The sequence below is a fragment of the Condylura cristata genome, unplaced genomic scaffold (assembly GCF_000260355.1).
Source record: "Condylura cristata isolate star-nosed mole 26May11 unplaced genomic scaffold, ConCri1.0 scaffold00018, whole genome shotgun sequence".
Classification (NCBI taxonomy): Eukaryota; Metazoa; Chordata; class Mammalia; order Eulipotyphla; family Talpidae; genus Condylura; species Condylura cristata.
The window spans coordinates 12,959,049-12,974,683 of NW_004567119.1; the positions used below are offsets into that span (position 1 = coordinate 12,959,049).

The 15,635-nt window shown below is 40.9% G+C and overlaps 1 protein-coding gene across 1 annotated transcript; it reads right to left on the bottom strand.

Annotated features, from left to right (window-relative positions):
• Window positions 1–353: 353 nt before the first annotated feature.
• On the bottom strand, window positions 354–6,832 carry FGA (fibrinogen alpha chain). Its single transcript, XM_004685208.2, has 6 exons — window positions 6,759–6,832; window positions 5,044–5,169; window positions 4,347–4,530; window positions 3,607–3,752; window positions 1,740–2,979; window positions 354–1,063 (listed from the first exon to the last, which is right to left on the bottom strand). Exons 1-6 carry the CDS (start codon window positions 6,810–6,812, stop codon window positions 354–356), a joined length of 2,460 nt encoding a protein of 819 aa, XP_004685265.1. The 5' UTR covers window positions 6,813–6,832.
• Window positions 6,833–15,635: the final 8,803 nt, after the last annotated feature.

Here is a 15,635-nt window from a genome sequence, read left to right on the forward strand (position 1 = left end):
TTCAACTAGAGCGGATGAAAGATCATTTTTACTTTATGGTCTCCCTTGGGTGAGTTGGGCTGGTGGGAAGAGAACTCAAAACCTCAGAACACCCGCGTCCCTCTGCCTCCGGGAGGTACTGTCTGTGCTCTGGCCTTGTCACAGAAATATTAACACCCACAGAGCTATTTCAAAGATAAAAAAAAATCGTATCACTTTATTTTTTAAGCACTAGTATGTCTCAGCTACATCAGCTACAGTACAGTATAAAATAGCACCTGGGGATTTGGAAGTTGACTGTGAAATACCTGACAACGTTTCTCTTCCTCACGTCCCTGAACAAAGAACGCAGCCGGTCTAGGCCAGCTCTCGGCCTAGTGGGTCCCTAAGGGTCTGATTTTGAGGCGGACAGCCCTGAGGGAATAATCTGTTCCCCTGAAGGGGGCCCAGACCACCCCGTTCTCCACCTCATAGGGGCTATTGTTCCGGGGGTCATAGGCGCCCCCGGGGTAGTAGATGCCGTTGAGGTTGGCTGCCTGGCAGCTGTTGTACCACCAGCCTCCTCCGTAGACTTGGGCACAGTTGTCCTCCCAGTGGTCGGAGTCCCTGTCGAAGGTGCTGAAGCGCATGCCGGCGTGGGCCGTGTACTGGGCACCCTCCTCGGCCCAGCCCTCCTGCAGCGCGTCGCCCGCAGAGCCGCGGTAGGAGGAGACCCGCAGGGCGTAGCCTTCGGCCTCGGAGCCCACCTGCAGGCGGTACTCCGCGAGCGCCTGGTGCCCAGCCCAGTCCTCCAGCTCCACCCTCAGGGCCGAGCCCTTCTGGGTGAGTAAGTGGAGGTGCTCGTTGCCTAGCCAGAACTCCCCTTCCCCCTTGTCATTCAGGCTGCCGAAACCTCTCTTGTAGTCTTGCCAGGTCCGGTTAAAATTCAGTGATCCATCCATTCTTTGCTGGACCAAAAGCCATCCTCCCAAACCGGTCTCTTGATCGCAATAAACAGAAACACGCTTACTGGATCCCGGGAGCTCGATACTGAAAATGCCACTTTGGGCACCTGAAGGATGTGTTTGGAGGACATCATCACAGTCTAAAAAAAAAATTAAGCTGGTTGGAAGAAGTTACTCTCATTCAACTTTACAAAGCTGGGCATGGCCCATATTAAAGGAAGGCAGACACGGGCTTCCTTTCCTCCCATCCATGGGAAAAGGTTGCATTTAAACTAGCATGGGATTTAGATGAGTGAGTGGCATTTAGACCTATCAGTTGTGAAGAGGATTAACCTTAATGGGTTTGAAATTTTACTTGCAAACGCTGGTTAATAGCAAGTAACCTGAGCTAATCTAAGCATCCTTCAGGACGGATAGAACTTGCTTTCACCTGCACTCCTTGTCCACTGAGACACACACTAGAAGCATGTTGCCTGATGTGGGTGACAATTCCAGCAGCACACAATTAGAATGGTGAAAGAATCTGATTTAACAAACTCAAAATTGAGTTTCAGAAGGATCCATTCATTCATTGAACATGTATTTATTGAGTGATGACTCTGTACTGTTAGGCATTTGGGAATACAGAGATGAACACAACAAAGTCCCTGCCCCCACGGAACGTACAGTCTAGCGAGAAAAACAAACCAGGGTGTCATTTCAGTAAAACATGGTAGAGGGTCAGGAAAGGAGCACAAGACACTGAGGAGCACACCTCAGGAACCAACTTAGTCTAAGGGGTCAGGGAAGGCTTCCCCAAAGGAGGAGTGTGGATACCTCTGGCCGGGCGACTTTTAACATGGCCTCTGCTGGTAGATGCTCCTCTCGATTCTTCCACATGGATTTTACCTTCAGCATCATCTACCATTTTATAGCTTTTGCTTTCACGCGTGGAGGAGCTGCCTCGGCTTGTTGTCCTACTGGTTACAGATTGTTTTCTGCGAGTTGTCGTTTTACTCACAGAGGGCAACTCAGGTACACCCAAGTGATGAGAACCACCTCCCTCCATGTCCATGAAGATGTCAGACTCTGAGCCATGAGACTGTGTCTTACTGCCGAATTTGACATCAGATGAGAACATATCTGACAATACTTTTCCAGTTGAACCAATGTTGAAGAAATCTGCTTCATCCGGGTGCCTTAAATGGAACAAGTCTAAGTCGCTCCCATCGCCACAGTCAGAGCCATCTTCTGAGTTCACCACTTCTTTGGTCACTTCCTTCCGGCCATCCGCCCCTATCACAGTCTTCGTGACGGTCTTAGAGCAGGAGCGACGTGTAGTAGTGGGCCCGCCAGAAACGACCTTCTCGTTACTGATCAGGAGCTCTTTGTCACTTTTGGAGGTCGTCAGCCTGCCTGTGTGGTGTTCTGTCTTTGTCCCAGGGCTTACATTTTCAATTCCCTCTTCAAATCTGCCCCAGTCTTCAGTGTCAGGCCGGACGTTTCTATGGCCTGAGCTGTCTGGCCTACCACTTTCAGATTCAGTGCTTTCGTAGTCCAATGAGTCCCCATCCCCACGTATGGAGCTGCCATAACCGACGATCCTGGAGCTGCCTACGAGCCTGGAGCTGCCGACGGAGCTCTCCCCGATGGAAGTGACCGGACCTGTGGGCCTGGAGCTGCTTGGGTTGTGTTTCCCAGTACTAGGAGGTGCCAGGTTCTTGGGTCTTTCCAGGGCTGAGCCTGCTCCTACTCCACGATGAGCAGAGTCCCCAGGAGAATGCTTATCTTGTCCAACCCCTTCTAACTCCATTTTCATCTGTTTCATTTCCATTAGCACCTTTAACTCTGGAGGACCCTTCTGAAGTTGGCTCTTGAACTTTCCGGGAATCAACTCCGGAAGTGGATTCATTTTTATCAGTGGTAAGTGCTGCCTGTCCGCAGAGGGAAACAGATCTATGGCCATAACCTGATCCAGCTGCTTCTGCTGGTTTTCGTAGTCCTTCAGCTCTGTCTTGTGTGCTAGGGCCCTACTGCATGACCCTTTGCAAGATCGGATCTTAATGTCAATGTCCACCTAGACAGGGCGAGAAAGGTAAAAAGAAAAGATAGATATTAAGTATATAAATTAGGTCCACTGATTTCTTAGGAAGGTAGATATGAATTATCAACTAATTCTATGGAGTTCTTAGGAGTTCACTTAACTTTCGGAAATGAATTGAGTTTTTGACTTGAAGACCTGCCAACCAATACTTTTTATTTTCCATTTAGGTAGCATCCTCAGTGGGAGAAATGTTGGGTATTAAAGCTAGATAGGCTAAGCCATAAAACCCATTCGGATTCTTCTTAGAATACATCAAGTACAAGGGGCTATTACTCCTGAAAGGAAATATTAATCAAATAAGCCTCAGTAGACCTGTGGGCAAATACTTGAGACAGGTATCAGAGGTTTGGCATAAGCAAAGCAGGGACTGAACATTTGCTTTTCAATGTTATTATCTATGTGTCATTAGAAAACTGACTTAATATCACAGAGCTTTTTTATCTTTAGAGTGGAGGAAATCATATACACTACACAGGCAGGTAACACACATAAAGCGCTTTGCTCTACTGTCTGCGGTAGACACTCAGTGACAGACTATTGCCTTTTTCTCTGCTATTTAGAAATAAGGAATCTGGTGTGAGAGCCACATTATGTACTCACCTCTAATCGTTTCATGTCTATCAACTGAGCTCTAACATTTTTCTGCAGAAGGTTAATCTGTTGCACTTGTTCTGTGACTTTTTGCTTCAAAGTCTCAATTCTGCTTCTCAGGTCATGTGACACTTGGCCATATGCACTATCACGATCTGAAATAGAAAATGTGGATGGCAAAGTAGCAACTGCATGGTTTGTTTGTCATAACCAACAAAAAAAGAAAATTTCCTCTAAATATTACCCCATTTTATTTTGATAAGACTTTGCTCTTTGGATACTTAATTTGTAAGTGATTACACATTGTATTTTGGAGAATGTTATGCTGACTGTCACTCCTGATATCAACCTAGATACCCACTAGGCACCAAACAAATGCAGAAGAAGAAAACACCTCAGAATTTGAAAGGTGTAATTAGAGATAAAAATAAATTTGATCACATTACAATTATTTGATTGTATCCTTCATCAAAGGGCTTGAACATATTCTTGGAGCAGTTTTTCTTCTTCTCTATACATTTGAAAGAGCCCCAAAGCCTTTTTTAGGTAAATAGATTGTCTCATGTGCACTGATGGCAATAAATTAGGTAAGTGTCTCCTAAAATTATTAAAAAGGCCAGGGGTCATGTAAGTGGGGCCTCACTGGCCTTGCTGCCCATGGCTGAGTGAATCCACGCATGTTTATTTAGGATTGTTTTTGCTGTTCTTGTTGTGTGTTGTAAATTCTAAGCTAAATGTGTAATACTCACTGTTAGCATTGGCGAAATCCCCTCTCAAAATTTCCATTATATTCCTGGTCACTGAACTCGAGTCTTTGTTGTGTTTCTGATAATCAAGCATTGAATTTTGTAGCTTCTTTATTCTGTTTGTAAAATCTTGATTGACTTCATCAATCAACCCTTTCATCCTGCAGCCAGAAGGGCATTTGGAGCTCTGAAAACAAAGGAAAAATTGCATTAAGGGTGTGTCTCTTGGATCCAATACAATTTTGAAGGCTTCCCCTTTCCTCCCTAAACTTGCCTCCCCTCCCCCTCTCCCATCCCCGCCCTGCACCTCTTCAAATTATCTATTGACTTAAAAGTAGCTTAAGAGAACTGATTGGAAACCATAAAGAAATTCAGGAACAAGGGACCACTTAACTATAAATTAGGTGGTATGAAATTTTGAGTTTCATAATTCTTAGGTTCCTAGTATTTGTCTCAACAGCAAGTTACTTTCATTAATGATCCAGACTTTGGGGAGTGATTTCAGTAGTACTTCAGGACTAGGTTTTCCTCTGTCTGTCCTGTCTAGGCTGACAAGTAAGGAGCTATCTGTTTACCACCACCCCCCTCCACACACTGGCAAAGGCTCCGTGCCCTCCTGATTAGCCTAGATGTACTTGTAGCACCGCAGGGAGGTGACCCCAGGAGGAAAGGGTGGTCCCACACCCCACCCACTGCTCACCCAGTCATCATCCGAGCAGAAGGGCCAGTCAGCATCTTTACAGGAAGATGCCAGTTTCTCTGAGACTCTTGGGCCACGCACACCTCCACCTTCAGCTAGAAAGTCACCTTCAACTCCTTCTGCAGCCTGTAACATTCAGTCATGGACACAAGAGAGTGGTGTTAGGCAGTTAAGGGGGCACTGGCTTCTTTAAACCCCAAGCATATGGAGGGCGTTGGCAGAGTGGATGAGCACTATCTTTGGGGGCACTCCCAGCATCCCTCAGGCTTCTTCCCAGGATAATGCCAGCACCCACTGAATGGAGTTATTGCAAGAATTAAAGGACATGAGATTTACAAATTGCTTAACTGTGTTTGATAATGAACAAGTATTTAGTCAATGGTCGATGCATGAAAAAATTGGTTATATAAACAATATTTTGAATCAGCAAAATTATTAAAATTTACCTTTTCATGTTTATTAATGTTTCAAGAGAGGAGGGAATTGAAAAATTCAGAGTTCCTTCCCCTATTATTCCTGTTTCAGTAACAGGTAGAAAGTGCATGCTATCTTAGCTTAACCAGACATCTATCCTTCAAGTTTCAACAACAACTTTATAAGCCCACAGTTTAAGCAAATATATACCAATGACACAAATATACTTGATTCAGACTTGGAAATGCATATTAGGTTGCTCTTTCATTTAACAATTTATTTTTATTTGAAATAAAAAAAGTAAATGGGAAGCAAAATATAACTCATGATTAGCCACTTATTTTGAGCATGTTATAATTACAAGTATAGATTTCAATGTTTTAAACTTTAGAATGTGATATATGAGGTGAAAAAGAATATAAAAATATGCTTCCAATAAGCCTTATATTGTAATAAATCAATGTGGGTTTTACATGTTAACTTTTTAAATTTTATGCCACCAACTTAAGTGTATGTTGCTGTGATTGCTTTAATTTCAGGAAGCTTATTATTATAATTCGTTAAGATTTGCGTCTCATTCTAATTAAAAACTTAAACAATGATAATAATTCAAGCAACCAGCAATATATTTAAAAGAACAAATATAATTTTTTGTCTAAGTCATAAAACACTAAATTCAACATACTTCAGAATAAAACGACACAATAAAAACAAGCAATAACTAAATGTGGCAGTGAAGGAGATATAATTAAAACTTATGCATCATCCAAATACCACTTTAGCAACTGATGTTAGTTTCATTGCCCATAAACGTTTTAATGTATTACTTTACCAGAAGGGATAAAGTTAACTTAGAAACCCTCTTTTGATTTTTGTTTGTTTGTTTGTTTACTCTCTTGCATTAGAATTTCTGAATCATGATGGGTAAGAAATAAATGAAAATAAATCACTGCTTTGATAAATAACCAAGAAATAACTGAGTTTCCTGAACATACTTATCATCTTTTTATAAGTCTGGAGTGTTTCAGAGCCTTGTTGAACAGTTCCTCTTCTATAGGCCTCTGTTGTCAAAGATTAGACATCATTGCACTATTTAGTAATTATTTTTAAGGGAATACAATTGTTCCCCCAAAGTACCTTGCTTTATTAATCGATTCCTTCTGAATTTGCTATAGAGTATGTTTTCAAAGACAACTAATGTGCAAGTAATTATTGAAATGTGAAAGCAATCTTTCAGGAAAACTATCTGAAACCACTATTCAGCTTATCATGGACAAATAACAAAATGGAGGCGGCCATACCCAAACTGTGCCCACCACACTCAGGACCAGGCAGAAGATCCTCGCGGAAAACATCTTTGCCAGTGGAGCTGGCTCCGGAGGAGCGCTGGAGCTGAAAGGATCACCTCCCCACGGCGTTCTCATCCCCTTTAAATCTGCAGGAGGCTTCATTAATCATTACCTTTGTCCTGGCTGGGCAATCAACAGGCTTACAGCATCCCTTGCTCCTCTGTAAGGTTTGAGCTCGGAAATGCTTGCTCAATTTTGCTGTGGCTTGTTTGCTTCCGATAAACTGTTGCAAAGTAGCAGCAGTTTGGGGAAATAGCCCACATTCCAGGAAATAGGGGGACTTTGGAAACACTCAGGAACACAGACGATGTAGCCTACTTGAGCACAGGGAGCAATGTGGAGAGTGACTGAGGAAGCTGACTGGAGCTCTTTGTGAAGCAGAAGTGTGATGATTGCCACTTTGTGTCAGAATTATGGTTGGATGGGCTGATTTTTAAAATAGGACCTCAGGGATGGGTTGACCCTAAAGACCTTTTACAAACTTACTTGGAACGATTGTTGAATACTCCTCTCTATTCAAAATGTCAAGACAGAAGCCCTGGGAGCCAAACAGAGGTTCAGCATCCCACAACACCATTTTCCCAGCTCTGTGCTTTTGGGCAAATGACCTCTTTGTGTTTCAGGTCTCTTCCATTTAAAATGGGGATAATGATAATCTACCACACTTTGTTGTGAAGAATAAATGAGTTAATCCTTGTGAAACCCTTAGAGCACTAGTCATACACAATAAGTGTAACCCTCTGTATTATCGGTTTTTGGATTCCAGGACACACTGCAGAAAACACCATTTCTTTCCCTTGTCTATGTCTTTGGACATTCTCATTCACTTTCCCTGTTCTTCATGTCCATCACATTTTCCTTAGCTAAGACATGCTAGATTTTGCAAATGAAAAATCAGGATGCCCAGTTAAACGTTAATTTCAGATGACAAATACACAATGTAAAGTTTTATCCCACGCAAATTTTTGGATCATACTTTTGCATAGTTTTGTTCTGTTTTTATCTGAAATGCATATGTAACTGGGCATCCTGACAATCACTCTATAATCTATCTTGCCTCAAATTCTGTTTCCTATGGGAAGTGAATCCTGATAATAGTAACAGCTAAAAGTTACTGCTTGTTAAGTGCCAGATACTTTACAGAGTGTCAAATTTCATCTCTTTAATAAAAGCAGTTTCCTGTGTTCTTCTATACTTGCTTAGACCACACACCTCCCCAACATTTACCATTGCAGGCCTGTTGTCCATCCTCCGCTAGATCAAAAATTGACCATTGACCGTTGACATATCTTATTGGTTTTTATATTCTGCCCAGACGGGCCCTCCCTGGTGGCCCAATGGGTTAGGATGCAACACTGCAAGCTGGCTGCAGCTGCCTCAGTGCAAGTTCAATCCCCTGCCCCGGAGGTGATCCACAGGGTGCGGCAGACCTCTCCTGACCAGCCCGCTGCTCCCCTCAGCAGTGTACTTCATCGATCTGCCCGGTTTGCTCTCCACTCCATTTCCAGTGAAGCCTCTCAGTGGCCCTGCACCTCTGGCTTGTACCCCAGTTCCTTGTTAATAAATAAATTTGAAAAAAATCACACACACGCACAAAAATCTCCCCAGAAGGCCTGGGGTCACTATTTGAGCAGAAAGCATGAATGGGGTCCACTGTAGCGACAGTGACCTGCAGTCCCCTTGGCTCTGTAAGCCAGTGAAGCTCCTGAGGGAGGAACGAAGGTCCACAAGACAGCGTCCTCTTTCACTGCTTGTTCCATGGAAGGTTCTCTGTCTAATCAAGCTCATTCCTGAGGTGGGTTCCCACCCCCCGCCCTTCTAGAGCAGAGATCCGAGGGAGCCTTCAAGCCCTTTCCAGTTTCTGAGAGCAGTGACGGCTTGGAGAACTGGATTCAGCTCAACCACAGTGAAAATGGCTGGACACAGATAAGAAGTGGAGGCTGACCTCAGTGGTTTTCCTCGCCCTCCCTCCCCCAGGTACCTTCCCAGGGTGTTTGCAGTATGGGGGGACGGTTTCAGGTGAGTAACCTGATGAGCTTCCGGTGGTTCAGTGGAACAGAATCTGATTGAAAGTAAGTTGACAGGAAGCAGTTTGACTGACAGCCAGCAGCTGGGCCATTTCTAGGCATTTCCAGGTAGACCTGAAGGCTTTTTCCTTGCTACTCAGAGCTCCCTCTGGGATCTGGGCCTCTCACTCCCTTACTTTATCCAGAGCTCTGTTCAGGTGGTGCCTTCCCATGGTGGCCTTCCTCAAACAGCCTACCTGTCCACTTACCTTGTCTGGTTTTCCCGGTACTTTGACAATACATTCTTGGGAGGGTATTTGTTTACGTGTCTTCCTCACTAAGCTTCATGAGGCCAATGCACCAGGCCTAATGCAATGTCAGGCACAGAGCAAGCACGTTGGGGTGTTGGTGGAATGCACAGCTGCCTCAGTGGCAGCACAGTGAGGCAGTGGGCCATGGGCTTTGCAGAGTGAGATCTGGAGTCCAGTAAGTGCTGCTGACAAACTACTTTCTCTGAGGCAGTTTTCCTACCTGTAAAATATGGAGGACAATATTTGTCAGGCAATGCTGTTGTGAGGATTACAGAGAATGGTCCATGTAACAAACCAACAGCCCAGACACAGTGGCCTTTGTTGTTTCTCTGGTATTCCAGTCCACATAATAGAAGTCCTGGTGCTGCTGCCCCAGTGCCAGAATCCCTGTGTCCTGCGGGTGTGTTGGAGCTGGATTGCAGGCTGGGGCCTCCCATCCTGAACAAACCCTACTGGAAGCTTGGAGAGGTTCTTTTGCTTAGAGAGAACAGGCTAGAATAGTGCAAGTATCATTTTTCAGAAATATAATATTGGTATCTTTACAAGTATAAGTGTGGGGGCATTTCTGAGTGATTTCTAGTTTCTTAAACCACACCGCCCTGGGTATTACATCTCCCTAGAGATAACCATGTCCTGATTCCCACCCTTAGTCACAGGATGTTTCAGTTGTTCTTTTGAAGGTAATATGCTAGCCCATAAATTGTAAATATTTAAATGGAGAGACTCACATATTTGTTATTGGCAGGACTGGAATGGTTTCCATGTGTAGTGTATAGGAGATGTAAAAGCAATAGAAATTCTATAGGCATAATTGTTTCAGTTTTAACCTGGGATGACACCTCAGAACATACACATGATCATTTGCCATTGTATAGACAAAATTCAAACTATCAAACAAGACAAAACACACAACAGTGCTTTTTGGAAATGTGTTGTTTGGCTTTCCCTGGGCTACAACCCAGAAGTAGGAGAGCAGCACTTTCTTTATAAACTTACTTTAAATGCATTAAATTCGGAGAGCATTTCCCTTATTCATTAAAATGTAATAAACATTTGTTGTGTGGCTATAGTTTATTATCCTGCCTGATAGGTGCTTTAGATAAATGAACTAACTATGATAAAAATACTCCAGTACATTCAGGTTGCTTACACTTGATGCACAAATCAAATACATATGCAGCTGAGAATTAAGTTAAGCCACATAACATTGGCAGTTTTTGTATATCAAAGCAATGAAAGTGTGTTGTCATAGGCTTAATGACATGAAAAACAGTAAAAAAAAATCGTGAAGTATATTCAAAATACTGTTAGAACACAGAGCAGAGTGATATATCATTTCTACATTGTTTTCTGTTACACGTTATATAAAATATTCCTTAAACAGGAGATTGAAGTTAGGTTGCAAAATGCAAAATGCTTCTGAAAAAAACTCATTATGTCTCAAGTATAAAAATCCTTGTAAGTCTCTGCTTTTTTATTATCTTAGTAACTCGAAGACAATGACACTTTGGCAAGAAATATTTTGCTAAAATCGTATTAAATGCATAACTAGAAGTGCTAAAATTAGTTTCTAAATTTTAAAATGCATGAATTATAAAAAGTCAGGAGATTCTGGCATTTCTTATATTCTTTCAGGGTCTCTGCCTCAGATTTTACAATAGTGATGGGTCGATAAAGAATTTACTGGAAAACGCTGACAGGATTACTTATCTTTGTTTATTATTATTATTATTATTATTATTATTTTGTGTCTCCTGCATTTCAAGGGTGTTGTGAATGTTTGTTTTTAATCACGCTGTTCATTGTCACAAGTGAATGAGTTGGTATGAGCTTCTATATCAAAGTAACTAGTGGAACTTTCCAGAACTTTTGAGTACTCTGGCTTCAAAAGGAGGGTTCCCTAAAAAGCAGAGATGTAGAAAGAAAATGGGAATTTGCTTAAATATGCAGAAATGATTCTAAGGCAAAAATGAGGAGGGGATCTTGCTTTACTCAGTTTCAGAAGCATTTATCCTTATGCTTCTTACTCAGGAATGAAACCTTCTGTATTTCTAATAACTTCTCTGTCCTCAGATTGATAGTCATTTTAACTCAATATTTTAAAAAAATAATTAAATTCTATTATATTCCAATAATACAATAATCATTCTTTTCCCTGTCAGAATAAATATTTTTAAGGTCTTTTACATAGCCACACTTAACTTTCTACTAAGAAATAATAAGTGTGTGTGTGTGTGTGTGTGTGTGTGTGAGAGAGAGAGAGAGAGAGAGAGAGAGAATGCTGTCCCTAAGTGGTTTCCATTGTGTTAGCAGTTAAATAACTCATTTTTCAGGAACAACTCATTTTTTTAAAAAAAGATTTATTTATTTATGCATACAGAGCTGGGGTGCAGGCTAGAGGTGCAGGGGCAGTGAGAAGATTCACCAGAGACAGAGTGGGGAACAGAACAGGCAGATCGACGAAATACACTGCTGAGGGGAGCAGCGGGTGGGTCAGGAGAGGTCTGCCGCGCCATGTGGTCACCTCCGGGCTAGGTGGGGATAGAACTCATGCGAAAGTGGCTTTTAGCTTCTTAGTGCTGTGCTTTAACCTGCTGCGCCACCAGGGAGGGCCCAGGATCAATTCATTTTAATTCTAATATGCTTTACTAAACTTTGGCAGATTTGTCAGTTTTTGCATTGAACATGTATCAACATATAGATGTTATTTTTGAAAAGAAAAAAATAGCAACATGTATCATTTTAACTTCATACAACTACATCCACTGGACGTGGCACACTTGTCTGCTGGCTTTGCTGTGCTTCTTCTATTAAAGATTAGCAGAAAAGATGGAGCAGCTGGTAATTAACATCATACATTGACATCTGGGGAAATAGCACCTGTAAGGTGCTAAGCCTTTTCTTAGCAGAGAATAGATGAAAAGCATGGATTGCCAAGTTCACTTGGTTCTGTGTTTCTTGTTGGGGCTTCTTTTAAATGAGTAGCAAAACTGTAACTTAATTTTAAAATGGTATTTGCTTAGCTAAAATTCAACCAAAAATTGTGGAGAATTATGAAAACAATCTAAACTGGGAGTCATTTTACAAACTGTGTCATCAAATGCCAGGTTACATTCTTCTCACATTAAGGTCATGAAGAACACTGTTATCAGTGCTGCCTACATGCAGGCTTACGTCCTGGATGGGGCGCTAGGGAGGACATTAGTGTAAAGCTGGTGACGTCTGAAAGTGTAAGAATGAGAATGAGGAAAGAGAAGCGACTAGGTTTGGTTTTGCAGTTTTGATGAATGAGCTACATAACGTGAAGATGTGATGCTTGGAACGTGCTGATGACTACAGGAACTCTGCCATCACTTTATAGTCTTACATAAAAGCAAACTTCCAAAATAAAAACAATATTAAAAATAAAAGAAACAAAAACTATATTTCCAAAAGTAATCCAATTGGGTTCAAATCTCATCCAGTCTTCACAGTCAAATCAAATTCCCTTTTGTTTGTGTTTGTCTCTAGAACAGTGTCATATATCAACCTATTTAACCCTACCACAGTTTTGTGAAATAAGGATTATAAAGGAAAACACTTCAGTCCAAGGTCTTTTTAAATGTCAGGTCATATTTTTCTTTTTAGGTCACATTTTAACTATTTGCCCTGAGGATTTTGCAGAGGTCACTTTCATCACCAGTGCAAAGTGTGTCTGTTTATTTAGGGAGAGTCAACATTAAATTTATTTAGGGAGGGTTTCCATCTACAGCAGGTCACTGTGTGTTTTTCAGTATAGCAGTAGAAGAAATCCTGAGTGAGGATCTGGGAAATGGAGGTGAAGGCCAAGAATACTGGATTTAGATTTGGGAAAGGCATTTTTTGATTGGATTGTTTGGGATTTGTTGTTGTTGAGTTGTATGGGCTCTTGATGCATTTTAGAAACTCACCCCTTGTCAGATATGTCATTGTGTAAATATCTTCTCCTGTTGGTAGGTTGCCTTGCTGTTTTGTGGTGGCTTCTTTTGCTGTGCCAAAGTTTACTGTCATCCCATTTGTTTATTTTTGCTTTTGTTTGGGAAACACATTGTTGGCTCAGTTGCAGACATGAATATCGTGATCTTGAGTTTGTCCATTTGTACCTTCAAATATTTCCCAATGAAAGCGAGATGACAAAGAGCTTGAAATTGTGCCAGCCAGCTTCCCAAAAGGCTTTTAAACCTGACAAGGAGGAGTACTCTACAAATGAGGGGCCAAAGATCAAATCAGGCCGAGGCTGCCCAGAGTTTGGGTCAAAGCTCATATTTATAAGGCAAATAATTTCTGTCTATATTTAGTTTGCTTGTTTTCCTTCCTTAAAGGGAAAAATATTCATAGTCATCTGATAGGTAGATTAATATTAGAGAATGATTATGATTTATGTATTCTTTTAAGAGGGTCAATTAATTTTCTAATAAATCCTCAGTCCAAAAGTTATTTGTGAAAATCTCTCTCTCAAGAGTCAATATCTTCAAGATCATGTTTTCTATATGAATAAAAAATAGACAGTTTTAAGACTCATAAGTTTGAAAATCAAATTATGTTTATTTTATAACCCTCAAATTCAAAGGGAAATTATAAAAAACTCAGATTGTGAATAAATCTTAAAAGATGAGTTTGAATGAAAACAGGAATAAATCTGTAAATCATACTTATTAAATGAAATTAAAAATAGCTACTAGAAAAATGAAATTTTTATAAAGCAAAGATAAAAAAAAATTGGCCCCAATTTTTGTCATTAGTTTCCAAAAACATAACCTGACATTTCAGTAAATATAATATGAGCAAACATAACACAGGAAAAAAGTCTTTAACATGGTAATTCACGATGCTTTTACTTTTTTATAATGTATAGATCGGTAGCAGAGAATAACACTGCTTTATAGCAGAATGTCTTTTATACAGTCTAAAATATACATCATAAAAGAACAATCCACAACTTATAAAATGCATACAAAAACTTATAAAAATGCATACAAAAAAGAAGTAAATATCAAACCTACTAGGATACTAATTAAAGAGACAAAGGGAAGAGAACAATAATAAAAAAAAAACAGCACAGATAAATATGAAAGATGTACTAGTATTCTTACCCAAAGCAATGTATAGAGAGTCAACGCAGCCCATTCTTCAAATAGAACAAGCATTACTGAAATTCATGTGGAACCACGAATGACCCTGAATGACCAAAAGCTTTCTGACTAAGAGGCAGAATGGTGGTTTCACACGCCCAGACTTCAAACTCTACTACTAAGCTAAAGAAACCAAAAACAGTACAGAACTAGAACAGAAACAGACACACAGATCAACAGAATAGACTTGAAAACCCAGAAATTAAACTCCCACTTGAATGGAATGTTAATCTATGACAAAGGAGCAAAGACGTCTCCTCAGTAAATGGTGCTGGGGGAAGTGGACACACCAAAGAATGAAGCTAGATCATCATCTCACACCTTACACCAAAATTAACTCAAAATAGGTTAAAGATCTAAAAACTGAAATCATAAAGAAAGCATAGGCAAAATACCCATGATACTGACTTCAGTGATGTCTTTGTGAGTTTGCCTCCAACCAGAGAAATAAAATTCAATATAAACAAATGGGACTACTCTAAACTAAAAGCTTCTGCACAGCCAGAGAAACAATAAATAAGCAAAAAGCCACCCTACTGAGTGGAGAAATTTTGCACATCACCCATTTGACATCCAAGATCTACAAGGAATTTATAAATCTCAACAAAGAGAAAACAACTAACCCAATAAGAATCATAGACAAAGGAGCTAACAGGCACATTCAAAAAATATATACAGGTGGACAAAAGGCACGTGGGAAAATATTCATCATCACTTAGCATCAGGAAAATGCAAATCAAGACCACAGTGAACTATCACACACTGAGAATGGGCCATATCCAAACATGACTTAGCAAGTCTTGTAGAGATTGGATAGAAAAGACCTACCCTGTTTGAGGGGGGGTAGGCTGGTCCAGCCTAATGGAAAAGATTATGGAAATCTCTCAAAATTTAAAAAAATAGGTCTTCCATATGATCCAGCAATTCACCTCTGAAGTATCTACCTGAGAATACAAAATCACTAACTTGGCAGGACGTGAGCACGCCTACCTTCACTGCAGTGATACTTCTGGTAGCTAAGCTATGACATCAACGTGTGCACCCAAGATGAGTGAGTACCCAAGATGAGTGAGTTAGAAAAGTGTAGCTTTTATTTTTATGTACAACGAAATACTACTAAACTATATTAAAGAAAAAAAAACGAACTCATGCCATTTGCAGCAACATGGATGGAACTGGAAGAGAAAAGCAAAATAAGTCAGAAGGAGAAAGATCAGATGGTTTGACTTATATGTGGAATCTAGAGAAACAAAGGATCAGCTAAAGCCAGACGAGTAACCAACCTAGAAATCGGACTGTGGACTGGAGTTACCGGAGGCAGAAGGGGCTGCGGAGGAGGCGGAGTGGGTGGGGGCGGAAGGG

What these genes read in the sequence shown, in the direction of transcription:
- FGA (XM_004685208.2), bottom strand. Translation starts at nt 6,812, where the DNA reads ATGTTTTCCGCGAGGATCTTCTGCCTGGTCCTGAGTGTGGTGGGCACA. An exon ending in TCTGCTCGGATGATGACTGG is followed by an intron (nt 4,531 to 5,043) that starts GTGAGCAGTGGG and finishes CTTTGTTTTCAG; the next exon opens with AGCTCCAAATGCCCTTCTGG. An exon ending in GGATTTCGCCAATGCTAACA is followed by an intron (nt 3,753 to 4,346) that starts GTGAGTATTACA and finishes TTTCTATTTCAG; the next exon opens with ATCGTGATAGTGCATATGGC.